General features: G+C 37.4%; 1 protein-coding gene across 1 annotated transcript; it reads left to right on the top strand.

Annotated features, from left to right (window-relative positions):
* The first annotated feature begins 98 nt into the window (after positions 1-98).
* On the top strand, positions 99-27,112 carry GKAP1 (G kinase anchoring protein 1). Its single transcript, XM_075019955.1, has 12 exons — positions 99-242; positions 6,459-6,722; positions 8,890-9,033; positions 16,120-16,197; positions 17,785-17,908; positions 18,961-18,983; positions 19,661-19,813; positions 20,210-20,311; positions 22,295-22,358; positions 23,891-23,961; positions 24,815-24,892; positions 26,805-27,112. Exons 2-12 carry the CDS (start codon positions 6,510-6,512, stop codon positions 26,850-26,852), a joined length of 1,098 nt encoding a protein of 365 aa, XP_074876056.1. The 5' UTR covers positions 99-242; positions 6,459-6,509; the 3' UTR covers positions 26,853-27,112.

Here is a 27,112-nt window from a genome sequence, read left to right as displayed (position 1 = left end):
AGGAGCGCAGCGCGCGCCCCGGTGCCCAGCGCCCAGCCAACCAGCGGGCGAGGGACGTAAACAAACCCGCCGGCCAGCGGCGCGCGCGACCGCGACGGCGTTGCCCGCCCCGCCCCCCCCACCCCCCGCCGCCCGTTACAACCGCCCGCCCCGGGCAGCGGCGCGGCCGCGCTCCTCACTTCTCCTCACCTCACCTCACCTCTCCTGACTTCTCCTCTCCTCGCCCCGCCGCCGCGACCGGAGTGAGTGTCCCGCGGGGGGGCGCCCGCCCCCCGCTACCCCTTCCGCGGCGGTCGGGGCGCCGCGCCGCTCCGCCTTGCCCTGCCCTGCCCGCGGTGGGAAGCGGGCGGCCGCGGGCCGGCGGCGGCCGCGGGGCAGGAGGGCGGCCGCCGGGGGCCGTGCCTCCTGCTAGCGGCTCTGTCCGCCTGGGCCCCGGCGGGAGAGCGGCGCCCCCGGCCCGGGGAGGGGGTGGCGGGGCGGCAGGTGTCGGCCGCGGGGCGGGCGGCGGCGGTTGAACGGCCCGGGGAGGCTGGCGGCCGCTCTCCCGGAGCTGCCCCGCTTTAACGCCCTCGGCTCCTCCGGCACGCCGCCTTTGCTGCGACCCCTCTGCAGGGAGGGAGCCGCCGTTCCGCCCGACCTCCTGTGCGCGGTGACCGTGTCGGGCCGCCCGTCCCCGCCGGTGACCGGGGCAAACTCACGCTGTGCTCGAAACTTGGGGATGCGGGGGGGGGGCGTGTCGTGTCTGCCTGAGCGGGGAACGCAGGCGCCTCTCCCCCAAAAAGTGAGTCTGCCTGTTTGTTAATCTCCAGTGGCACGAAGAGGGAGGGGGCTCGCCGCTTCTGGATGTGCGTTTTGAAGAGAGGTGCGCTGATGGGAAAAAAAAAAAATCAGCGACAGCGAAAACGCTGATCGTAACTAGAAGCCAGAACGCCATTAGGACGTTTTAGTTATTTACTGACCACTGGTTATTTGGTTATTTAAGGTTACCAATACGTATTGGTACCTAAGAACGCTAGTGGGGTTTGTTGCATTACTCATGGAGGGTAAATTGAGTGTGAAGTTTGAAAGTTTGTTACATAAACGTTCCTAACTTTAAAGCTTAACTAATTAACTTTTTTTTTTTGAGGAGGAGGAGTGGGAATCAGGGGAAGAAAAGCTAGCAAGGGAGGTCACGTTGTCAGTCAGCATCCTCTGCTCAAACTCAAGTCAGACTTGCCTGGTCCCTTTTACATTTTAATCCTGAGTTTAAAAAAAAATGTTTTAAAAAACACTCTTCCTCAAAAACAATTTTTCCAAAGCACAGCAGTAAATTCACCATATTCCCCTTTCAAACCATGCAAGGCCCTTTACCCGCCATGGGTTTATTGCTGCCATGTATGTCAGCGTGGCAACTCTCAAGTGGATTTCTGAACCAGTTTTTTGTTTGTTCAGTTGGGCTCTTTTGGCTGTGGAGTAACTTGTGAAACTCGTCGACAAGCTGATGTCTTGACTTTAAGTAATTTTAAAGACTTAGAGAAGTTTAATGCAGCTTTACAGCTTTTGATCAGATGGCGTAAAACAAAAGCAATTTAAATGGAGAGAGCTTGTACAACAGGGAGGACCTCCTGTGCAAAGCTTCCTGTAAATGCACCGATAAGGAAAAGTAGATGGATGTTGCTGTGGTAAATGTATAAACGGGCGAAGATCAACATGCAACGTGCAGAAAGTGCGAAGGTTGATCAGTGCCAGTAGGGAACAGACATGTTCCTTCATTTACAGATGTATATTGTGTGTGTTGGTGTTACTTCAGCTTTACAAGCACTTCCTGAAGTCAGTCAATACTTCAGGTGTTTGCTAAGAAGATAGATTGGTTGTAGATTATCATAAATATGTATTTTAGTGGTAGAAACAAGTAGTTTTTATGTGGGAGGAAGCTTTAGCATGACAATACCTTATTTTCAAAGTTTTCTAAAATCTGCACCTTTATTAGCAGTTTATTTGATGACAGAAGTGGTTAAATAGGAAATGGGTTATGTTTTTGGGCTCTTCAGCCCGTTATCCGTGAAATAGGAAAGACCCACATTTAAAGCTATGTGGTTATTTCACAGATGCTTAAAGGTGTACTCCTAGCATCAGACTAGAGGTTCCTAAATTGTGAAGTACCGCTCACTTCTCAGAGGTGCTTGAACACTTGCCAGCTAAATGGTAACTCACTCACACGTGCAAAGCTGCACACAGGCCAGGAAGCTGCTGATGCTCAAACAAAACAAGCTTGTGGATGTGTGCGAAGCTATTCTTAGTATACGTATTGGATGGTTTACAGTAGAGCTTTCAAAACTTAAGTATTCCAAAAGCTGTTTCACCTGCAACATGTGGGTAAATGTAAGTAACTGATACAAAAGGGATTTCAAGTTATGGTAGCACCAGATGAGCATGTTACTTTTATTATTGTAATCTTTGTTACGTCATGTCTAAAACGAGACCGAAGCTCTTCAGGGCATTGATGGATCTTATGTTTCTGAATATACTTAGTAGGCTTCAGGGAACTGAAGTTAAAAAGGCAACCTTTTCAGTCATGTCACTCACAGTTTAACTTTCTAAATATGTCTCCTTGTTTACCGAGAACTTAAGGTGGAGTAAGCACTTGGTGTTTACAAATCCCTGTATCAGACAAGCTAAAGTAATACATTACATGTTTCATAAATGGGACAAACTTGGTATAATCTATTGATACAGTATCAAATTCCAAAATAATCTGTTCATGTAGGCTGACATGATTTGTAGAAGAGTATGACCTAGGAATGAATAGAGCACCAAAAAAAAATTACTACTCGCTAGCCATAAAAAATGCTTTTGTGTTGCCTTGAAATTATATGGTGTATCATACTTATCTTATGTTGTTGATATATCAATCTGAATAATATGTAATTTTGGTTGTAGGAGCTCTTCTCACAGACTTTATGGTTTGAAACAGATTGCAGAGACAGTTGAACTAATAGTCTGCTAGTGATTTGCAAAGCAGAAAATTTTGAAACTGGGTCATGTATTGGTGCCACCTGTGTATTGATGCCATAGTGATGTTGCAACTTTGAAATCCATTATCAGTGATCTTTTCATTAACATAAAAATGGAGGGTTAATAAGTTCCTTGGTACATTAGAGGAGGTCTTCTCAGAAGCGTATGACTAGTGCTAATGCATGACACACATGGAAACAACTCCCAAGTGCTGATGTTTCTTTGTTGGGCTGGTTTTTTTAACTTGCAATCTCACTTGAGGTATTAATGAGCTCTGTAGATGCCACAAGCACGCTTGCTTCCTCCTACTCCTCTTGGCAATTTTTGCTGTATTCACATCGTAAGGAAGTGAATTGACTTGCATTTAGATAGGCTTTGGCCAACTGACTGTTTTGAATACATAACATTTCTAGGACTGCCAACTCTTGAAACCACTGTAAAGGTTGAAATGATTTTTCAGGTCTTAGTTTGATCTGTGGAATTACAAAACACTCTGTGGTACTTAAATGCTTTTATTCTGTGATCAAAAAGCCTCTGTAAGCACCGCCTCAAGCTCAAGAACGTCAATGCTTTAATTTTATAAGACTGTTCATATCTATGACAATAAAGAACACCACAAATCATAATTCTTCATTAAAGGAAAAAAAATAGTCTTGTAAAAGGGGTGACAAGCATCTGTGCTTAGCTGAAAGCTTTCGAGATCAGCTTATTGGTTTCCTATGGGGAGGGGAGTCAAATCTTGGAACTAAAATATTAGGTGCTTGGTAAAATTTGGCTGTCAGAACTGTAGGTGTAGTATTAAATAAAATGTGAGGCATGGCATGGTGATAGGCCTCAGTGAATTACTGGATCCATCTTTAAGTGTTGCAGAAGTGTGATGATTAGATCCTGCTGTAATATGCATAGCTGTATTGAAATGTCCTACGAAACTGAGTTAGCAATGTTAACAGCTCTTCTAGACTTAACTGAAAAATAATCTATAATCTCATGTATTTGCAGTTTCCTCTACAAGTTTATTACTATCCATTTTTTCTGTTCAGTGGAAACAAATGCAATTCAGGAATAAACTTTTGTAAATTTAATTTCATGTTGTTACTTCAGTGAATTATAACAGCAGAATTCCATGGGTAGTAGTTGCTTAATATGCTTGTCAGCTGGGCACTTAATTGCATACCAGCTACAGTCAGACAGCAAAAGTATACCTGTTGCATTTTTGTTGTATTTGTTGAAAAGGGAGAGAGGAGTTTGCAGCCATATTTCATAGTGAGGTAGAGCTTCAGCTGCTATGGCTGAGTCCAACCTCTTTTCATCTGTCTTTATCTCTTGTTCTAGAGTGACTAATAATTGTATCTTGATGTTTTCTCTTAAATTGTATTTCCAAAGAAACTAGCTGCTATCGCTGCAGCTTGAAAATATGAAATGTTTTCAAATTTTATGGGCAAAAAAAGTGTTTGGCACCATTAGCAGCTGTCAACTTAATAAAGACTGTGTTGTGCTGTTTATCTATTTATATGAAAACCCAAATATATCACAGTAAGTAGGGAGAGACTAGAAATGCCAAGCTTTTGACTGACTAGAGCATCCTGCAGCGCACTGATTTTTGTTTTTAATTTTATTTTTTTAAGCCAAATACAGGAGAGAGTTGACAAACTTCCAGTGTTAAGACTTGTAGTCTGGTGTAGTGCCAAGAGCACCATCCAGTAGTGTAAGTTCATGTTATAGTGTGGCTGAGCACTTATCTTTGGTGCTGCTTTTCTGTGAAGATATATCTTTAACGTTTTCTCTGAGTTTCAGGTTTCAATGTATTGCATGTTCAAGTAGTAAGAGCACGACTCTCTCTGCTGTAACTAAGTGCCTAGGCAGGATAACTATAGTTGTTATTAAAATACATTTAAAAACATACACATAAACCCAGGAAAATCCAAGCTTACCCTGTTACTTAATCCTTTAAAGAGAGTAACAAGTGCTAATTACTTACAGTGTTTTAAATGTGACTGATGTGGGTTTTTTTAGATCCATGGTTGTGGTCTGATCAGAGTCTGAACATCAGCATCAGGTGGATTTACAATTTGATGTCAAGTCTGTTTTATTCTTAGGAAGAAACCATCTTCATCTGATCAGCTTTTTTTTCCTTTTTTGAGAGAAATAGAGTAGGGTAAATTTTGTATGAGAAAAATGCTGTTCACTGTAACCTTTGTCTTCAGTAAACTTGAGTAAGGACATTATTAGCTTACTTGCTCATTCTCTTTCACCTTTGAGAAATAAAATGTAATACTCGTTTTTAATAATTCTTTTGGGTAATGGTCACAATAGTGACCATTTACCAATAGCATTGGTAATATAGCATTGTTTTGTGTTGGTATATCTGAGCATCTTTAGAGCACCTCTGCAGGTTTGTCCTTGAGAAAGTCTGGAATTTAGCAATAAAAACAATCTTTTGGAATTTCTGTAGATTCTCATGTTCTTCTGTAATAGTAGTTAGCAAGCAACCCATTTGTAGACCATCTAAGCAGACATTCAGCTTACGTTCACAGTTGCCAAATTGTAAGGATTCCTTTCAAACAGCGCTTTCAAAAAGTATGTATTATTTCACTAGACCTCTGTATCGTAGTACATCAACATAGCTAGATGTTTTCTATGAAATTTATAATCACTGATGAAATAACATCAGTTTCAGTCTTCTCCTAATTCGCTAAACTTTGCGTGGAAAAACTGCAATTAGCCAAATATTCTTATGCCAAAATTTTAACTGTTACAGTAGATAAATGATTTGTACTTTGGAATGGTGTCATGGGGATATGCACATTGGTTATAGCTACAGGGGGCAATGGAAGGCCTAAGTGTGTTTCCCAGTTCTGCCTCCCCCCAACACATCCTCTGTCTTGTTCTGTAAGAACAGGTGAGCCTGAAGTTTGAGAACAGTATCAGCCACCATGCTGGGCTTGCCTTCCTGTGGAGAAAACTGCTTGTTGAATCTCCAGTGGCTTGGGAACAAAATGATACTACTTGTAAAATAAGAAATAAGGCTGCTTACCCAAAACTGCAGCCTGCATATGCATAATATCTACTAGCTTATGTTCTCAAACCATATGTTTGTCAGGCTTCAGGGATGGCAGCTGAAACAATTTGGGAGCACCACACTATTCCCTGTCTCTCTTGTATCTCTTCTACGCCCCCCCCCCCCAATCACAAAGGACAACTTCCTTCAGAGCCTGCTACTTGTTTTTTCCATCAAACATGATCTCTCAGGAACAAATTTATTAGCCTAAAATTACTGTCGTTCTATAGATTATTCTTTCCTTTTGTAGTTCTTGTTCGAATACTTAAGATAATACAACTTAGGAAAACCATAAAGAAATATTACTGAGTTTTGGAGTTTTTTATACTAATACTGCACCTGATGTGATTTATTGATTGTTTGGTCAAACACTGTTTTCATTCTTATTTCTGTGCTACTTTCCTAGGAAACGTAATAACTAAAAAGAAGCCAGCTCAGTAGAATTTCAGATGTGGCAATGGCATCTACCGTAATCAGTTCAGTTCCTACCACTGCATCTCGTTTTGCTTTACTACAAGTTGAAAGCGATTCTGATTCGGAGCCTGGAAAAGGAAGAAGTGGCCGAGGTGCCAGTAAATCTCAGGCTTCAGGGGGACGATCTTCTACAAGTGAGAAAAAAAGAAAGAAAAGGAGAAAAAAGAAAGAACAGCAGCAGAGTGAGGCCAATGAGGTAAAGGGATTGTTTTCAGTAGTGGGTAAGGTTATCTGATAAATAATTTTTGCTGTTCCTGACAAGTCATTACTTTGTTTTTTAATGAAAGGAATGCTACTTAGTCACAGAGACTGCATTTTTTTTCCCTTGCTTTATTAAGAACTCTTTATACAAAACCAGGATACTCTCTATTATACAAGTTGAAAATTTTTAATGAGAATAAATTGCTAGGTTTTACTTTCTTGACACCACCACTTGAATAATTAACTTCTGATGAAGAGCATGACCTTTCTAAAAAGTGGTTGATAGGAAACAACTTGTTTTCAGAGGTTTGCAGGTAGTCAGTTCTAGTTGCCTGCTTGTCAGCCAGCATGTTAAAATTCAAAGGTGCTTTCAAGGCTTTTTTTATTGTTTTTAGGAGATAGTTAGGCCTACCTACTCTGTCTGAAGAGCTTTAAAATCTCGTTTCTTAGGTTGTAATTTTCAGGCATATCTATCACTCCAGCCCGTTAACCTATTCAATCCAGAGCAGACCCTCCTGCCCCCCTCTTTTTAATGTGAATTGGGGGGCAGAGTAAAAAACAGTGGTGACTTTCTGAAGCTGGGATTCTTAAACCTCAGATGAAATGAAAATTAAGAAGTGAGACTGAAAGAATTGTTCCAAGATTCTGGAACAGGAGTTCTAGATTGCTGTGTCTGACACTGATCTGAGGTAATCTTTCTGCCTCAAACTGTAGACATCTTTTCTCAAATTCAATGTGTAAACCAAGCAAAACCCCCAAACCCATCCCTTTTTCTTTTAGTATCTGTTAAACTTAAAATCTTAAAAATTTTAGTAGTAGCAGTAATGGTAAGTGATTGGTTTTTTTCCAGCTTTGATGCTGTTCTCTTTATAGTGAAGATTGTTTTCAATGAGCATACCTTGATGTTTCTTTATGCCTGCCTTAACACCATCAAAACTTTTAACACTGTCAAAATAATTTTGTGTATGCATATGCATTGCATATATCTACAGAAATTCATTTGTATGGAAATGATATTTATTCTTGTGATGGCAGAGAGGCCAGTAAAGGCTGACTCATTCTTTTGTCACCCCAGCATGTACTATGTCTATGGCTATATTCCACTGAAATTATAAATCAGAATGGTCTGCACCAGTGTTCTTGGCTAGCACTGTAATCTGAAGAAGGAAGCAGGGGTTGTAGTGCTGGTGCAGGCAGCAAGAGAGACAGTAGTGAAGCAAAAGGCAGTATGACAAGGGACTATTTGGAGGGAAAGGAAAATGATTCTGAAGTATCTGCATTATTGCCTGATTTTAAGTAACTTTAAGCTAAGGTGAGCTGCCATTTTTGGGAAGGAGTTATGATGCTCGATAAAAACACACTAAGGAGAACACTGTTATTGTACTTTGTTTCTCTTTGTTTCATATTTCATCTGATAAGAGCTTCTTTCTCCCTTCCAGGAGCCTTTATGTTAAGGAAATCCCTGTCTCTAAATTGATAATAGATTGTATTAATGCCTTTATTTTCACTCCAAGGAAGGTCTAGAGTGTCAGTTAATGTTTAAGCTTGAGCACTGAATGTTTTTGAGCTGCCAAATTTGCAGGTTATTTGTTCACTATCAAATTTTATAATTATGTAAGGTATTCTTAAGATGACACTGTTGTATCCATATGGTGCAGTGATTAAAAATAATTCTTAATGTAGGTTCTTAAAATGTGATAAACTTTAGATTGTTGACGAACTATAAGGACTGTCTGCATTGTTCTTTTTCTACCTGAACCTCTAGTTCCTCTGTTTGCTGATGCCAAATCTGTGTATACCACCTTTTCTTTGGCGTTATATATAATTTGGGTCAGGTGTGAGTACTCATAATACCTGATCCAGCATGAGGTGTCACAGTTACCTCTTGAGATTCGTTGAAAGTGTTTTCAGCTGGCAAAATATGTTTACTTTTTCATTGTTTTATGTTATGTGGCTGTGGTGTTTCTGACCCATGGTATTCCATAATTTTACATTATGGTCTGTGTATAAATGATTAAACAAAAACGTATCCCAAACTACAGATTAAGGCAAAACACATGGAAGTCTATTTGCACATGTCTGAATGCCTTTGTTAGTCCATTAAGACTGTTTCTGTACACTTGTCAAAATTTTGATTAATGTTAAAAATAACTGTTTTTCAGCTCAGAAACCTTGCTTTTAAAAAGATCCCTCAGAAATCCTCATATGGAGGCTGTATATCTCAGCATGAACAAAAACTGCACACTGCAATGCAGAAGGACTCTCAGGAGGAAAATTGGCAGGAGTGGAGACAAAGAGATGAGCAGGTACGGTTTACTGTATTTAGCTGTCTTTGGATTTCCTGAAATATGTTACTTCATGAAGTTAGGTCTCATGGATAGAGAGATGGCTGGAGAGGAAGCAACAAAATACTGCCAAATAGAAGGAAATGTTTCAGTGGAAATTCAGGCCACCTCTTCTGTCATGTATAGTTTAGAGCCAGCATGTGCTGCTTTTTATACACCTCATAGCTAGACAGTGAATACTGGAGTATGGTAAGAGGAATTTCTATCATTTCGACAGCAAGTAGAAGTAATACTATGGAAGGATGGTAAAACACTGTGGTGGGAGCCAAGCTGGGGATGTTTTGGTGGAGCAGTATACAGATATACAGTATGGATCTCTAGTAAAGCAGATTTGGTAAGTTCTGTTAGGCATGAAATAACTAGTTCCTTTCTAGATAACAAAGAACACTTGAACTCTGAGTGCTGACTTTCTTTAGCACACTAGGGTAGTCCTATCAGTGTACAAACCTCTCTTTTTTAATGTTAGAACATCTTTTTGGTAATTATATTGTTAGTAGGGTTCACTAACACTTGAAGAATACAGTAGAGATAAAGCAAAGACTGACTGCCTGTGTGAAGGCCAATATAATGTTTTCATTGTGTTTCTTCTTGCCAAAACTACCACAGACAGAAGTTGCACAGCAAAATGCATTTAATCAAAAACAGTAAAATAATCTTCACTTTGAAAAAATATAGTAGTTTGCTGTGCTTGTGATGTCAGTTAGGAAGAGTACTTACAGTTAAAACTAGCCCTTTTGGTTCTCTACTTGAGTTCTGCATTTAAAATACTCCTTTTGATACCGAAGAATGTATAGTGATTTTCTCATATGGTGTTTTAAATTATATGAATGTTATGCATTGTTTGCAGTACTTCAACTATTTTAGGCCAAAATAGCATAGATGGACAAAGAAAGAATTTGAGTGCATTTTTTTGGATGGTGCTTAAAGAAATGTTTTGGTAAACTTTTTTCTAGATTCCTTTTAAATAATTGTGTGCTATGCACTCATTCACTGTGGATGATAGTTTGGGCTGTCTTGTTAAGCTTGAAGATGCCACGCAGAAGGTCTGCCTTTGCAGAAACTTTTTTGAGGCAAATTGCTATTACGTGACACCAACTGGCATTACAAAGTGTTTCATGAAGCTGTTGAACTTCCGTGCTGGCATCTACTAGGGTGTTATTTTCTTTTACAGAGAAATTTTTGACTTAGTCTCACCAAAAAAGGTGGTATTGAACTGCTTCTTGTTCTAGTTAAGACATGACACAGAAAGTCATATTGACAAAAGACTGCATTTGGATACTGTCCTTGATTTTTCTGGGTGGCTAATGCTTTGGTATAGGTGCCTCCTTAAAGAGAGTATAGCCACATTCTTAACTTTCCAGGCTACAAGGTGGTTATCCTAGCAGTGGAGTAACGACCTAATAATCCCTTTGAAAATTTCCAGAGCTAATTAACTTCAGAATTACTTTTTAAGGTACAGATTTGCTTTGTTCAGTACTAGCAGGTTTTTTATTCTGTGTGGCATGAAGCAATTATTTCAGGTAAAAAAGAATTTCACAGTCTAATTACTAGGTGGTGAAATGCTCAGAGAAAGTAAACTTGGGTATAAACAATCAATTCTTATTAATTTTGATCTTACTGACATACAGGCTGTGAAGCTACTGTAGGATTCTCTTATTTTAAAAATAAATTTAAAGCAATTGCCGTAACTGTAACATATGGTAGTTACAGTTCTAAAGACACCTCTGTCCCATTTTTATGGGAAAAAGGAATAGCCAAATGCTGTCACAGTTCCTGAGGTTGAAGAATAGACTGTTTTGCAGCATAGCTACATTTTGAACAGCTTTCTGTGGTCACACTGGACTGAGCATAAAGAATGGAGGTACAGTGTGGACTGTGAATATTTTTCCAGCAAATTCTGTGTTAACTCTTCTTTTGCTACACTAAACTTTTAGTGAAATGGTTGACACTGGCATGATCACTGTTAGATTGCAGTGTTGGTATTCTGTAAATGTGAAATAATTAAACTTTGTTTCAAGTTATTGGTATGACTTTGACATTATAGGTTTTGAGGCAACCACAGGGGTTACAGTGAACTTTTTGCTTCATAAATGGTTTAAAGCATAGGGGTTTAGACCTCAAAGTGCCAAAAAGTTGCCCAACTGCTTTAAACTTACTTTTAACTTTATCCAGAAACTCTTAAAAATGTGAATATTTGAATCTGATGGGTGGAAAAAGAAATTGCTACTTGTGATTCCTGTCTTAGAACAACAATCAAAATGTTTGCTTTAGCTCAAAGTATATAACATGGAGTGCATGTCTTGTTAGGATATTCTCAATAAATTATGCATAATCAATAAGACTCCTTTTAAAATGCTTATTCCACTGTTTGTAGATGCTGCCCGTGTATTACAGCACTGGCAGGTATTGAATTAGATTTGTTTTTTCTTGTATGAGGGGAAGAAAGGACACGAATGAAAATGGTGAGGAATTTAGTTTATTATGGTGTATGCATTTTTAGGCTTTTAAGCAGAATCTCTAAAAGCCTGTGAGTCCCCAACGATTTCCACAGTAGCCTACTAACAAGGCAGTAGAGGACTTGTGACCCTGAAATAAAAATTAGGAAGTAAAGACCAGTGTCACACAAAGAAACATAAGCCTTCAATATCCACAGCTATGCTTTATTATTTCTGTTTAATATTACCACCAACCGTTTCAGGAATAACTTGTTCTATTGTCTGTAATCTTGTTGCCCAAATTGTCACAACAGTTCCATTTCAGGATATGCATTCAATGTGACTTTTTTGAAGTAAGGAGTTACAGTGTTTCTGTATCACTCCTGATAAATTATTATTTGTTATGTTCTGTAAGACTACAATTTGAAGAATCCATGGATAACTCTGATTTAAAGAATTGTGATCTTAAGGTAAATTTAATTACAGACACAAGGTACAAGTATTAAGAGATTAGATGCTTTGAGCCTGGTAATAAGTGAAGAAAAGCACGTGCTTTGGAGTAGGTCTGAAAAGGCAAATCTGCTGAGCAATAATCTGTCTAGTTGATCCGAGCACAGGGACTCCGAACTTGCACATTACCAAGGGCTGCAGGTAGTTTTTCCTCACACTTGTTCAAAACATGGCCCATTCAGTTGTATTCTCTAAACAACCCAAGAGGAGGTGGGGCAGGCAGTTGTCTAGCTTCTGTGTAGTTTAATTGTTAAAAAACTTGAAATAAAACCTGGGATGTTCATGCTCCAAGCCCTTCTCTTTCCCTTCCTATGACTGTGCCAAAAGTATGACTGCAGGGTGATTTATATCTGCACCGTTGCATCCCACCGAAGCTGCCTTACTTCTGCTGGGGGATGTTGCACGGTACACATGTGTATGCAGCAATTACCCTACCCAAGTGTCTTAGCCATTTAGCAGTGAGGTCCTGCCCCACTCAGCCCATTGAATCTTAAATTCTGACAGAGAATGGAGCCTCGCATGGAAGGTGTTAAAGTCCTTATCAGCTGTTGCTCACATACCAGCTTATTATATCATTACCGCCACTTTAGGAATATAAACTTGGTAGGGTCTTTGTATAGCTTTTTAAGAAGTTGTTATATTAAAGGCAGGTACAGAGAAAAAAGGTAAAGAAAGAGAGAGAGATGCCATGCTTATGTTGGTGTGGTGTGTGTTAAAGGAAGAATCAGTTAAACTATCTTGAAGTTTACCACAGTAGCACCACTCTTAAAATTAGCAAGAGATGGTAGTTAAAACTTACAGGAGGTCCCTGTAGTAAGAAGAAAAGGCAAGATATTCTTTTGAGATGGAGAAGTGTTGGAAGCTTATGAAAAGTCAGATTTTTGTTACGGGAAAGACAGGGGACCAGCTGCAAAGTGGGTTCAGCAGACTTGAGAATGTAGTATTCCCAAACAAAAAGGCATTATTCCACATCTATGACAATTTTTCTGAAAGGTCTGTTTGACAGAATACCTTGTTTAGTCAAGGTTTTGTCAGATGTCAGTTAGTGTTCTTAACTATTCTGCTGTCTCTGTGTTGTTTTTTCATAAAGTCATGCTGACTGTATTGTAAGATTTAATAAAAGCATCTCTTCTCTGAGTTGGAGAAACTGATAGGCAGGAAGGTTCAAGCTGCAACTGGCACATGCTTATCTGAGAGGAGACACATGAATTTGTCTTCAGATGCAGAAGGCATGAAAGCCTCTTGGTTCCGAAGTTTCCCTTGTCCAGTAATACAACACTGATAACGAAAAGGTAAATTTTAAAGGGTATGCTGCAAGGGATGGTGATATTCAGCACTGGGTGAGAAACAGCGTCTCCCTTCTTCCACAGAGGTCAGCTCCCCAAGGAGCATCTCCCAGTTCATGAAGAGTTCCTCTTTTCATATTTACCTTCCAAATTAGCATACAGCCTGGCACTTTCCTTTTAAAAGATTGTCAACATTTGTCTTAACTACAGAGCTGTTCTGTAAACAGCGTGGTCAGTCTTCAGCAAAGCTTTTAGGAGAGTTACTGTAAGAGCTTTGTGCATGGATCTCAATTTCTTATGACTATTAGGTGTACTCCAGAACTTGCCTATTGGTTGTGTGCTCCCAGTACCTAAGCAAACAAACCGGTGATTTCTAGATTTCTAGATAGGTTTAAGTGGTAGTGAGCCTATAGCTGTCTATCCTGGGACAGTCAGGCTATGCACAGAAGCAGGACTGGATGTGCTTGGGAAGCAGCATGGGGGAGATGACTGGCTTTGAGGATACTTAGGTCTAAAGCCCTCAACTTGGCTGCTGCTTAGAAGGAGTGACCTTTGTATAGCCAGCTTCAAACACTCAGTCTTGTCCTGAACTGAATGACTGCTAGGTAAGTAAATTATGATAGGGGTTATTGTACTAGAGATCACATAATGCAATTTTTGACCACTTGTTTAATAGTTGTAGCAACACTGTGGTAGTACTAATTCTTGATAATTATTTAGGAGCTTGTATGCTAAATTAGCACTTTCAGACACACAAAGGTAAAAATCCTAAGTTTGTCTTTCTTCTGAGTTCACTGTATTTTTCTGTGTTAATTGTTGTCTTTTTGGTAGCCTGGGTTTTTTGTGTGGGTTTTTTTTTTTTAATCCCCATTCTCTCCTTTTTCCATCATGTTCATGTTGAGTTTTTCAGTGTAGTAGACTACAAGGCCTAATTTTTGATGGGTAACTATCATTGTCAGATTGGATTCAACAGTTGTGGGCAAAACCAGTTCACTGACTTTTGGGGAATTTCAGTCAATTTAATTTATTGTCAGTTATCAAACCTCTAATTACTAATTCTGATACTGAAAGAAAACAAACAAGAAAAAAAAACACCTCTGGCTGCTGCAAAACCTCTCCTCCCCCCCTCTTTGTGAAGCTGTGGGCAGTGTAGGAGGCAGGGGTCCATTTGCAGGGTCCCCTCCACCGGCAGCGCTTTGCTCCTGCCCTGCTGCTCGCCGTCCCTGCGTGGTTCCGAGGCATCTCCAGCCTGGCTCCTGCCCTGGGTCTGTGGCTCTTCCCCGCCTCTGCTGGTACAAAACCTTGCCAGTGAGGGCCAGGGCAATCGGTTGATGCCAAGCTTGAACCGCAAACCAAGTGCAAAGCTGGGAATGACAGGACCCTGAAGTCTACATGAAATCTTGTAGCAATTTATGCTGAGAGCACTATTTTACTGCGTTTCAAATAACTGCTCAAAAAGGGCTGGTTTACTGCAGTAAAAACTAGAAGCCACTCCTTGGTTTTCTCTTAAGCAAGGCTGATCATATGAATTGTTGAACAAACAATTAGGAAGAATGCGTGTGCTTTTACACCGTGTAATAAATCACTTTTAGGCATATGTAAAGCATATGAGAACTTGGAAGGTTTTTTTCAGAACGTGGTTCCTACAAACAAAAAAGCTAGTGTATGTCATGCAGCCCAGTTTGAGCAAAGTACATTAAGACCACTTAAGTAATTTATTCACTTTAACAGCTCTCGTAGTTATTCTGGGGTGAATGAAAAGGACCTCAATTTGAAATTCAAAGAACAAGAAAATTATCGTTAAATTAATTATTTTTACTAATTAATGTTTCAGTTAAGGGCATGAAAAGGAGAGAGCTATGATGAAGAATGAGGCTTCCATTTGGCAGCACATCACACAGGGGATTGTAGTGATTCCTTAAGACAGTAGACCTCAAAGGAACGGAGTTTTGCATTCAGAACAAGTTAATCTTGGTTAACTTCGCTGTAAATAGTAACTATTAGCTGTTTACACAGTTAGATTACCCACTATCTACCTCAGCTATAGCATCTATGTCCTCTAGGTAGATCTCTTATTTTGGCTGCATTGAACTGTTGCTGGTACTGGTCTTCTCAATTCAATCCTTCAACCTTTTATGCAGCAGGAGCTGGACTTTCCTGCACTTTTCTATTTTCCTATAACACAAGAAAAAAGGAGGTATCCCATCCTTCATTCCTGTTGTGTTGTTTCTAGCTCTTTTTCTTAATAGCTCACACCTAGAACCTTCAAATTTTCTTTGCATCTCCCAAGAAGACTTACATACTTCCTTTTCTCTGAAATGAAAGAGAAAACATCTTGATATAATTCAGGTTTTCTTAGTTCTGCTCTCCTTTTAAGAAAAAAATAAAGTGTGCTCAACCTAATCTTTTCTGTGCAATGGATGAGCACTTAGACTTTCTGATGGTCTACAATGACCATTTTCATCCTTTAACATCCTCTGGTTTTCATGCTTCAGACTAAAACTAAAATTATTTTAAAGATATCTCATGTAAATAAATCATTAAGATGGTAACTGTGTTATGTAAAGATGTGCACAACTTGTTGTATGCTTACATCGGTCACAAAGTTTCCTGAAGAAAGATACTTTATTACTTATGGTACAAAAAGGTGTATTAGCTGTTAATAATGCCATATGTCACATCAGTGAAACTTAGCTTTTTGGCAATTGTAGTGATAGGTGTATTGAAACTGAAATTTTAGCATGGTCTTAGTGGTTTTGTCTGCTTTTTTTTTTAACAGCCTAGTCATGTGAAATATGTTCATTTTGTTTCTTCAGCTGACATCTGAAATGTTTGAAGCTGATCTTGAAAAAGCATTGCTGCTAAGCAAACTGGAATATGAAGAGCACAAAAAGGTATTTGCAGGATTCATCCTAGTGTAAAAGCTGTACAACAAGTTTGAGGCTTGAATTTTAAAATTAAAGCAAAAAGCCTCCTAAAAGTATAATTTTCTTCATGTAAATTGTTTGCTTACACTCTTCAGATGCTTAAGAGTTCAGAGAAATATTGGATTTGAAAGAAACCATATACAATAGTATGGGGGGGGTTAATTGGCCTGTAAAGGTGGAAAATTAGTTTTACTTTCTCAATTTTCTGGCATATAAATGCGCTGAAATTTTTTAAGAGTACAACAAGAGTTCCTGACCTTCCTCAGAAAAAATCCAGCACACTTGAAGAGTAAGAGAATCAAAGTACTGACTTCTTCTTAGGCATTAAAGTGTTAGTTATGGTTGAATCATTTGCATTTTTGCTAACATCTTTTCTCTGAATGTTAATATTTTAGTTCTAATAAGCTGTATACATTTTCTTAGCTGGTCAGGATGCTGTTTTCTGAGTGGTTCTTGCAAAAATCAAGAATTGTTCTGAAAAAGTGTGCTTAGATGAAATTTTTATTTCTAACAGGAAGTTGCTTTGTATTTGCAATAAATCAGGAGCCAATGAAATGTTACGAAAATATGTAAATTTAAAAATAATTATGCATCATAAAGAAATAAAAATTGCACATGCACTTTTGTGCAAATGTCTTTGTACAATACTTCAGTTTTTTAAGGGCAGGAGTACTGTAGTTCTTGAAAACCTAGGATAAATTTTTAACTTACATACTAAAAGGTTTTTTTTGAAGTGAAGACAACCTTCAGGCATAGTAGCATAGCATTGTTTGTAGACTTTTTGAGAATTACCTCTGAATAATTTAAAATATATACTATATATTCAAAATATACAGTACATAAGTATGCTGAACAAATCTTGTTTCAATGGAAAGAAAATCACTCCATTTTCATCTTTGCTTTCTATATAACAGTTTTTTTCTTAAGATTCCTTAACATTTAAGATTATTTTAAATCTTAGTTAAAATATTTAATTAATTAGTATGTAATATTATTTTTAAGAACTGGGACATTGATAACTTGCTAAGAATGTTGACATAGATGTGTGGGTAGGTGGGACTCACATTCAAATGGCTATCATGTCTGATTTCACTAGGAGTCAATTGGTAGAGCATTGCTGCACACTAATAGCTCTCTGACTTCTACTGAATGAGAAGGAATATTTTGAGACTGAAAAGAAGGTGCAGTAGACCTCTGTTTTTTGAAGAAGGTAGCAACCTGCATTATGTAGCACTCTGCCTTCCTGCATTTGACTACAGTATATTCTCAGTTTATAAGTTTCTGGATAAAATGTGATGTAGGTGATTGAGGAAGCATTAGGCAGGTAGATCATTTGCTGTTTAGTGAAGAGCAATGCTCTACTTCAGAGAACAGAATTGATGCTTAATTGCTCATATGTCTTGCACTCTCTAAACCAATCTGAAGTCTGCAGATTACTGTTCAGGCTAAAATCTCCTTTAGTACATTATTGCTACTTTTTTTCCTTTGTAAAGCTTCAGGAAAAAATATTTGGGTATTGAAGAAAATTATACCAGTGGGACTTTATTCTTCTAGGAATATGAAAACGTTGAAAATACTTCACCTCAGTCAAAGTCTGTGAATAAGAAAAAGAACCAGCAAGGAAAAGACAAACCTCTCACTGTGTCTCTGAAAGACTTTCAGTCAGACAGTAATATAGGTATGCCTTATCATACCATATGAGCTGTTCTGCTTGGAATTTTCATAGTGTGTGTGCTAACAGCAAAATGCCCTTCTGTCTCTGTTCATTAATACTGTGTTTAAACAAACACTAAACGAGTCGCAGTTAGTGTGTCCTACCAAGTCTAAAAGCTAAGTGTTCGTTATGTAATAACGGGCTAGTTAGATTAGCAGGAAGAAAAGAAGAGGTTAAGGAAAACGTAATTTCATGTAGTATCCCTGGGGTGGGTGGCGACTCAAACACTCTTAATGTGACTTCTTTTTTTAAATCTGAGTGGGGTTTTTTTGTTTTACCAAGTTTGCACTCCTCAGGCAACTGAGTTTCTCTGTTTCCTGGGTAATAGCAAGTCATTGTTTGCCTTTCTTCATGATACTGGCTTTTATTAAGTAACTTATATATATTCATTATATGCATTATTTATATGTTTAAAACCCCTTCGTCTGTGTCTATAGGGCAGAGATTCTGAATTTTAGTGAAGAAATCAAGGTAGGTGCTAGGAAAGGAAGAAAGTAATTTGTTTTCTAAGTTTTTTCTTTTAAGGATGTTTTTATCTAAATCTACAATATTTATTAAATGCATTATTTCCAAATAACCTGAATAGAGGAAAAAGATTGAAAGCACAGCAGTCTGGAAGGCATGGAAGACATTCAGGTATACAGTGAGATACATGCTATAAAAGCCTAAATAGACTTAAAAAGAATCAAACCAACAAATTCCTTAAGTTTCTTTACCGAAGACATTGCCTTCCACTTTAACTGAAGCAAACAAATATGGGATGCTGCTTTTGATTAAATAGTCTGAAAGATCTGGAAGAAGATGCAAATACAGGGATTGATGTAATACATAGTTTATAATCTTGGCTTCTAATGCTTTAGTAATGACTCTTTTTATTGTGACTTGGAGAGGAGAGTTAATGTTGAAGAACTCCAATAGACGGGTTTTTTCCCCCACTTTTCAAAATGTCTTGTTTCAATAGCCAGCTGTACAAGATCCGAGTAACTTATTGATGTAATTTTTTCTATTCTTTTCAGATAACCTTGCTAAAAAACATGAGGTAAGTCTTATTCAAACTAGTTGAATTAAAAAAAAACAAACAAAACCTCTTATGTTTAGAAGGTAATTATTTTTGGCACTTTCTGTAGCAATAATCAATTAAACATTCTGAAACTGACTGATTTCCATTTGGAGAATTTTTACAGATGCGGATTTAAGAGATGTATGTCTGCAGTTCTTGTATCTTGAAAACTTAGTATTGGCTTTCTTAGAACTACTTCTTGCTTTAGTTTTCAGATAGTCTTTGATGCAACTTCAGATTTAAAAGCATGTTAAAAATACAATTTGTAGTACAAAAAAGAGAAGCAAATCAGGTAATAAAGTACTGTGATGCTACTGTGTTGTGGTACAGTCCACAAATATTAAAACTCTTAGAGGGAATAATAGTTAACAGTGAAATAAAACATAAATTAGTGTAGTCATAGGGCAAAATTATTAAATTCCAACTTCGTGTTTTTGTGTAATCTTATAAGTTAAATATTAATTCATTTCTAGGCTCTTCAATTGGTATCATATTCTTTAGGTGGAAGTCACAGTATTCTCAGGATGTACAACATAAAACAATATCTAGATGTAACGTTTTTCCATGACTTAAGCTATTTTTTAAACATGTTGATTTCTAGCTCAATATTGACTTACAGGTAAAGGAACATATATTATAGTACTTATTTTTGACAGGAACTGAACTCTTCCCAGTCTTCGTTGCATGATGGAGGATTTTTCAACAGGCTGGAAGATGATGTTCACAGAATACTTGAAAGAGAGAAAAGGAGAGTCCAGCCCACTGATTACAGTGAAACAGATAACTGCACGTCTCGTGAATACAACCAGGCATGTAAAACAGCAGTCATTCTGAAGTGAAGAAGTTTGCCTAATGAAGCTTACTCAATGATCAGAAGGGAGCACCTGAGTAGAAGAAAGCACAAATCAAAAGCATGATAATCTTAAAGAATTAAAACCCCCACAACACTGTAATATTTTTATCTATTGGAAGAGGTATTTAAATGACTTAATTTTTCTAACACAAAACATTAGTGATTGAAATAATTTTTGCTCAACAGACAATGCCAATATTTATTACTGTGTTTCTTATCCTCTTGGTATCTATTCACATATACCTCTTTAGTTTCGATCAGAAATTCTCTTCTCTAGTAAACAAATAAGTTGCCTTTCCCAACAATTGAATTCACATGACTAAATTAAGAAGTGATGTTTTCTTGCTTACAGGAGAGTGTTTTGAAAGATGGAAAAATAGAACGACTAAAGCTCGAGCTTGAAAAGAAAGATGCAGAAATTGAGCAACTGAAAAATACAATAACTCAGTGGGAGGTATGTAGCTGATAATACCTTCAAATAGTAGACAAAACTTAAAGTTATTAAACATTTGAAACAAAGTATTTATTAAAATGTGAGCAATCTGTAGAGATGGTTTAGTCTGGCCACAGATTATGTGTTTACAGAGTAAATTATTCTTTCAGTACCACATGAAGCAGTGTTTCTTGGTAAGTAAGTTAAGCATCTGAAAATAATCAAAAGAATCAAGACAAAACATCAGGAAATAAACTTAATATCTGGCATATCATTGTTTTCTAGTATTGCTGTTTTCATGGTCAAAAAAAATAAAGATGTAATCTTAGGCAAGAGCTTGAGCGATCTGATCTGCCTTGGAAGTTAGCTCTGCTTTGAGCAGGAAGTTGGACTTTGTTGGGTCTTTTCCAACCTATTTATTTTCTAAATTCTGCTCAGCTTCTCTTGCATGTAAGAACTACATGGTGTTGGGATTTTTTGTAGATTCAGTCCAACATTTGAAGTGGTTAAAGAAATCAATGGATATCTTGTCAGGTTTGAGGGAAACTCCTTTAAAGCTGCAGCATAACAAGAATGGAGTCCTGTATTTTGATGCATCTTTTCCTATTACATGCAAGTGAAATTGGAAATCAGATTTGACATATGCTAAAAAACACCAGGAAGAAAAGATTTGCTCATTAATAACTACATGGTATTGCTATATACCAGAGTAGCTAAGGAAAATTATCTGTCTCCCTGTTTTCAGTCCATGTTAGTGTTGTCTGGATAGTATCTAGAGCAAAAAGGGCAAAATTTCCATGAGGAGCATTGTAACAAAATACAGTAAAGCAGTATAGAATTATTTTAAATTATTCTAGTACTATTTTTCTTCATTGCTTAAGGTAGACTGAGCAGGTTGACAGACTGGGAGTTTTCTGATGCTTCAAAAAAGTACTTTTACTTGTAGTGATAAAGACATGAACTTTATTAACAGCTGTTTCACTGTGTACTAGAGTTGGAAACCCCAGGTAAAACTTTAAAGTATAAAACCATTCATATCTATCACTGTCAGCACTTGTTTGACAGTATATACACATGATGCATAAGGATACTGGTAAGGTGATGGGCAATGATACAGCTGCTTAATTTTATGAACTTGTCCAGACACATTAATACAGGTTTAGGCAGCCATGAAAGGTCTGGCTTAAATGTAAGCTAATTAACCTCAAGGACTGGTGTGCTACTCGAAGTAGAAGATAGTAGCTTCTTTACTGCAAAAAAAAAGTATGACTGAAATTAAACCATTTTCAAGAGCCTACAAGAGCAAACTGTATGATGAGACTTGTGACAGGAAAAATAAGTTTACAGCTAAGATACATGGCTAGAACTGACATTGGTGGCTAATTAAGGAAAAGACTGACTTACGAATAAAGTGTGGTGATATCAGATAGGTTGGAAAAACCAGTAAAAATAGGTTCTTGAGTAGTAAACTGTAAAGAGTTGAAAGAAACTGTAAAATAGTAACACTAACTGCTGAATAAAATAATCTGTAGAGCAGTGGGGTCTTATCCTACTTGCCAAGTAATATGGCAAACTATTTATATTATCGCGGTATCTAGAAAGTGCATTTATAATTGTTGTAATTTTTCAGGGGAGAAACCACAAAGCCTTCAATACAACAGGCCTATATACTTCAGGCAGACCTGAATGGTGGTTTGTGCACTGTCAATGCACTGATATAGCTTTCTTATTTTAACTTGCTCTAAGCCTTGTGCTTGCCTCTTTTTCTTGACTCTGTTATTAATCCACTTCTCCTGTTGTGTGTTCCTTACTTTGGCTGTGGTTTAATTAAGACATAGATGATCTTAAAGGCCTTTTCCAGCCAAAATTATTCTATGATTCTGTGATTCTATGATTAGATTCTCTGCAGAAGTCATCATTTTAAACTCGCAAGTCACGCTTAGTTTGTAGTATACTTCTTTTTTAGTAGGGTATACATGTAATAATTCAATCTCTTTAATGCAGGCAAAGTATAAAGAAGTAAAAGCAAGAAATGCACAGCTTCTGAAGATGATGCAAGAAGGTGAAAGTAAGTAAGAGTTTTACCAGGAAACTTAAATGTTCTTTTTAAAACATGGAAGGAACTTTCAAAGCAGCTTTTTAAAAATAACTTGTCGCAGTGACAGCTATAAAAAACTAAGAAGCTGTTAGTTTACAGCAACTGCAGTGAACTACAGAATTTGGTGGACCACACAGTGCTGCATTTCTGCTGTTACGTAATGAAATAATCAACTGCATGTTGAGCTAGTACAAAATTTGAAATACAAACTGTTCAGTTACATTTTAGGTACAGGGATTCTTTGAGTTAGACTTTCTTTTGCTAGTGACAGCTATCTGTTCTGGCCTGATCTCATCATAATACCTGTTTAGACACGCTTGAGGAAACTGTTCAGTTCTTGCATGTTTGCAAGCTGTGCTTTGAACTGTTGGAAACATTCTACACCTAAGCAAGTCTTTTAGCTATCTGTATTAATTATGTGGCAAACCATAGGATTATATATGCAACTGTGTGATAATTTACATCTCTTATGATACTATTCAGAATTTCTATGATTCAGAGTTTGTTGTCAAAGTTTTGGGGAAAAAATTTATATACACACACACACATATATATATATATGTCAATATCCTAGTATCTTTATACTTGTTATACATAGTTATCCTTTAATATTCCTGATCTTACTTGATGTTGAGTGGTGGTAGCCACACTAACTTTGTTACAAAATTGCCTTTGCTTTTCAGTTTCTTAATTTAGCTCTTGAATGTAGTTTCTTTTCCAGGCTAAATTTTCAGCTAAAAGAGAGCCCAATTTTTTTCTTTTTAAGTACATTTACAAAACCCATGTCTAAGCTAGTTCAAATGTTCATAATGCGATTGATCACTGCAAATTTTAACTTGGAACTTTTTTACTTCAGGTCAGTGTCTGAGCAAAGACAAAATACTTCTCTCTTGAGAGGAAAGAGGTGAAGTTCTGAAGGTTGTTTTTCATTTGTGGAAGAGTAACATACTATAAAATGAGCAGTTTTGTGTTCTACAGACTGAGTATTCTGTATTTTGGGGAGAAGAAAGTTCATGGCAGAACTGAGCCTGGAAAAAACTTCATTTCTTCATATTGAGAATTTTAAGTTATCCACAGATATTTCACATGCACTAGCTAAATAGTTTGACCATCTCCGTATTTGAATAAATAGAAGTTTCCATAGCTAAGACTGAGCTTGTACGTGAAACTTACAATCCCCAAATCTTGATCCATTGCCAATATTCAGTGTTCTGATGGACTTTGTTCACAATGGGTACTTCTAAAATCCATCCATCTCACAGGGTTAAGCATGGGGTAAGTAGTGCAAGGCTGGGGTGTCAGCTCCAGAACTTTTCAAGCTGCTACTAATGGCACTGGTAGCTAGTGGTTGGCTTTGATTTACATCATCTACTGTTCTTTTGGTGAAGACAGCATTATTTACAGGTAACAAAATAGTGAAATAAAGAGATGTCACAGTCTATTGCAGATGAAGACCTGCAAATCTAGAAAGATCCTCATGCTGTATCTTTCTCTCTCTGTAGTGAAGGACAAAGCAGAAATACTCCTACAGGTTGATGAATCTCAAATTATCAAAAATGAATTGACCGTACAGGTGAGCAAGGATTTCTAAATCTAAAATTTCATTGGTATTTCAAAGATGCTATTTATTTAAGGCAGTGATAGAGGTGGGGGAGGGAGGAAGCTGAAACAAAAACTTGTTTGAAGCAAAAAATGTTACATTTCATCTTTAGCCCTGCACTGTGTGTGTCAGAGGACATGTGTTATGTAAATCTCCAGTATGAATCACTTAGAACTGTTTCTGGAAAGACAGCAGACCTCAGCATGCCTGAAATGATTTTGCTCTGAACAGCACCTTAGGAATATCATTCTCTGGTAACCTAAGCCAGGAAACTCAGAAAAGTGCTTCAGAAGAAGCTTCTTTCCTGGGTGGTTTTTTGTTTTGTTTTGTTTTTTAGTCTCAAGTTTACGAACAGAAGTAAACTACAAATTACTTAAGACATGTCATGCGGCTACAAATTACTTAAGACACGTCAGTCAGCAATGCAAGACTTTTATGCTTAGTTTTTGGTCCATGTGCGTCTTACATATAACAGTACTATTTTTTGAGGGTGATGTAATAAGCTTATCTGTGTTGCATAATACTACATCAGTTAAGTGTTTTATGGAATAAACTAAGGAAGAGTCCAAAAGTCGAAGAGTTTCTAACTTTGTAGCTCTTCTATATCATTATACAGGTAAACCAGTAAATGTTGCTTTGGAAGTAAAAGTCATGAAAGATATTTTTCTTCTCCTTTCAGTTCATGTACCATGATAGTGGTAGTCACTCTTGAACTTGGCATGTATTACCTGTTCATCCAACGCAATACTAATGGAGAACAGCACTGGCTTGATAAACTCACAGACATTAAGGATATTTTATAAATTCATATTCTGTATGGTTTTAGGTAACTGTACTTCATGCTGCATTAGAGCAAGAAAGATCCAAAGTGAAGCTACTGCAGGCAGAATTAACGAAATACCAGGTAGTTATTTTCTGTAAGTTTACCTGTTCTTGATGTTGCTGAGACTATCATGAGGTAACGTGCTCTGAACTGACTCATTAGCTCTAATTTTTCCAGTTAAAAAAAATTAATGGTTCATATTGTAGGAAAAAAAAAATAGCAAAACTAAGGCACAGTTTTGGCAAGTTGAAGTCTACCTCTTGTTTTGTACTTGAAACTTCTTGAAGTATGCTAGTCAATAAACATACTTCAAGCAACAAGTTGGTTTCACTGACCAAGTTTAACTGTGTGTAACTGCACTAACTGTAGGCTTCATGGCTTTTTTTTGCCATGCGCTTTCTTTGGTTCAGTATCTTAGTTCTGTCTCTAGCCAAATCTTTATGGGAGATTCACAACAAGTTGTGTCGAAATATGAGTGATCAGATCAGTGTCTTGCTGTTTTGTTCAACTTTGCTGCTAATGCAACTCATGTTAGTGAATTTCAGTTAACTTTTGCATAAATATTATGCTGCTTAGCATTCTGGCTTTTTTGAGGAGCGACAGTATTTGCGAATAAGGATTTGTACTTGTGCATGACTTGACACACATTTGGCGTTTTGTTTGTTTGGTTTTGGTGGGGTTTTTGTTTGTTTGTTTTGACTGTGACCTTTTGCATAGGTTACAAGGAGAGCCTGTAGCATATCATGCAAACTTCTAAGGTAGCCATGTAGTCTTTGGCAAGCTCTCCTATTTCAAGCTGCAACACATTGCTTGTGTTGGAATACTATAATTTTGTGAAAACTGGCTTGTTAAGCCATAATTACTCTTTCTGAAGCAACAAATCTTTTCTGATTACATCAAATTCTTTAGCTAGCATTACGTGCAGTTCTGTATGTAATCTCATCTTTTTCTTTTGTCTTTTTCCCCTTTTCACTTTACCGCAGTGAGCAAGTTCCTTCTTAAAATTGTCTTGCAGGAGTTGACAAATATATATGCTTGTTCAGTCCCTTACAGACAAGCTGAGTGCTCTTACCACTAATTGAAACTAAAGTAAATCTCTTGTAAGAACAGTGATGTGAATCAATTTGACAACTTCAGTTTTTCTGTTTGTTTTCTCCTCCCATTCATGCCTTTGCTAGTCTCGCGTATTTTTCTCTGTAAATAGAAATTTTTGAGTAAGATAAATTTACCTTGTGGCTAATTGTAATAAACAGGATTAATAGAATAACAGTAAAAAGTTTACAAAAAATGGTCTTTGCAGTAATTCCTAAGCATATAACAAAATCAGCTATTCTGTTGCCCTTTTCCCCCTGCCCTCCCCCAATCTAACAGGCTTTTATCTTTTCACATCTTGCTGTACTTCTTGCTTCATCACCTTGGTGTTTTTTGTCTGGCTGGTTGGGTTTTTACTTTTTTTTTTTTAACTTTTTTTTTTTGTGTCTGTGTGTGTGTGTTTTGGTTTAGGAAAACTGTCTCATCTGCCTTGCAGGGATTGTTGTTTCTGCTTTTATTATTCTCTCCTGTAATATTGCAGGCTGACCAGGACAACCCTTCTTATATTACTACTTTTTGTGGTATTGTCTTTAATAACATGAGGCCCCCTTTTTTATAGAATACTGCTTTGAAACATAAGGATTCCTTTCAAAAATATAATCAAAATCTGTAGATTAAAAACAATAAAAAAGCAATAAACCAGTGTGTTTTTATCCTTAGATGTTAACATCTCAGTTATGTATCCTATAAGTGCCTTGACTGTTTTAATTTATATAACAATATATCAAGTTCAGATGAGTTTGCATCCCATAATAGTTGTATAATTTAACAAAAGTATGCAACTTAACTCCTGAGTTTTCTTCTTGTTAATTTATACTACTTTAATATAAAAAATAACTGCAGATATAAGGTGTCATGTCTAGTATATTAACCAAATATTTGTTTTGATTCTTTCTTACAGAGTGGGAAAAAAGGGAAAAAGCACTCTGAATCTGACCAGTGCAGGTGATCTCCTCTGCCACCAGATTCAAGGCAAAGAACCATAAAATCTTTATTCAGGGTTTTGCAGAAATTTATATACTTGTTGCACAACTGCTCAACTATGCAGTTTTTGAAGAGAAATTAACATTTACTAGTTTGTTTAACGGTCTGAATAATTGATTTGTTGCACTTTCTGCTACAGAAAAATTAGAAAACTAGTATTCCAGCAGAGCTGAAACTAACTGTAATGCCATTAGTTTTTATCATTCAATAAAATTTACTCTTCCA

This window comes from Buteo buteo, chromosome Z (genome assembly GCF_964188355.1).
Source record: "Buteo buteo chromosome Z, bButBut1.hap1.1, whole genome shotgun sequence".
Lineage (NCBI taxonomy): Eukaryota > Metazoa > Chordata > Aves > Accipitriformes > Accipitridae > Buteo > Buteo buteo.
Note: the sequence above shows the minus strand (reverse complement) of the source record. Positions and strands in the feature narration are given on the sequence as shown.

Excerpts from the sequence above, each read along its gene's own strand:
- GKAP1 (XM_075019955.1), top strand. The coding sequence starts at position 6,510 with ATGGCATCTACCGTAATCAGTTCAGTTCCTACCACTGCATCTCGTTTT. Across the intron at positions 6,723-8,889 it reads AGCAGAGTGAGGCCAATGAG|CTCAGAAACCTTGCTTTTAA; the intron begins GTAAAGGGATTG and ends ACTGTTTTTCAG. Across the intron at positions 9,034-16,119 it reads GGAGACAAAGAGATGAGCAG|CTGACATCTGAAATGTTTGA; the intron begins GTACGGTTTACT and ends TTGTTTCTTCAG.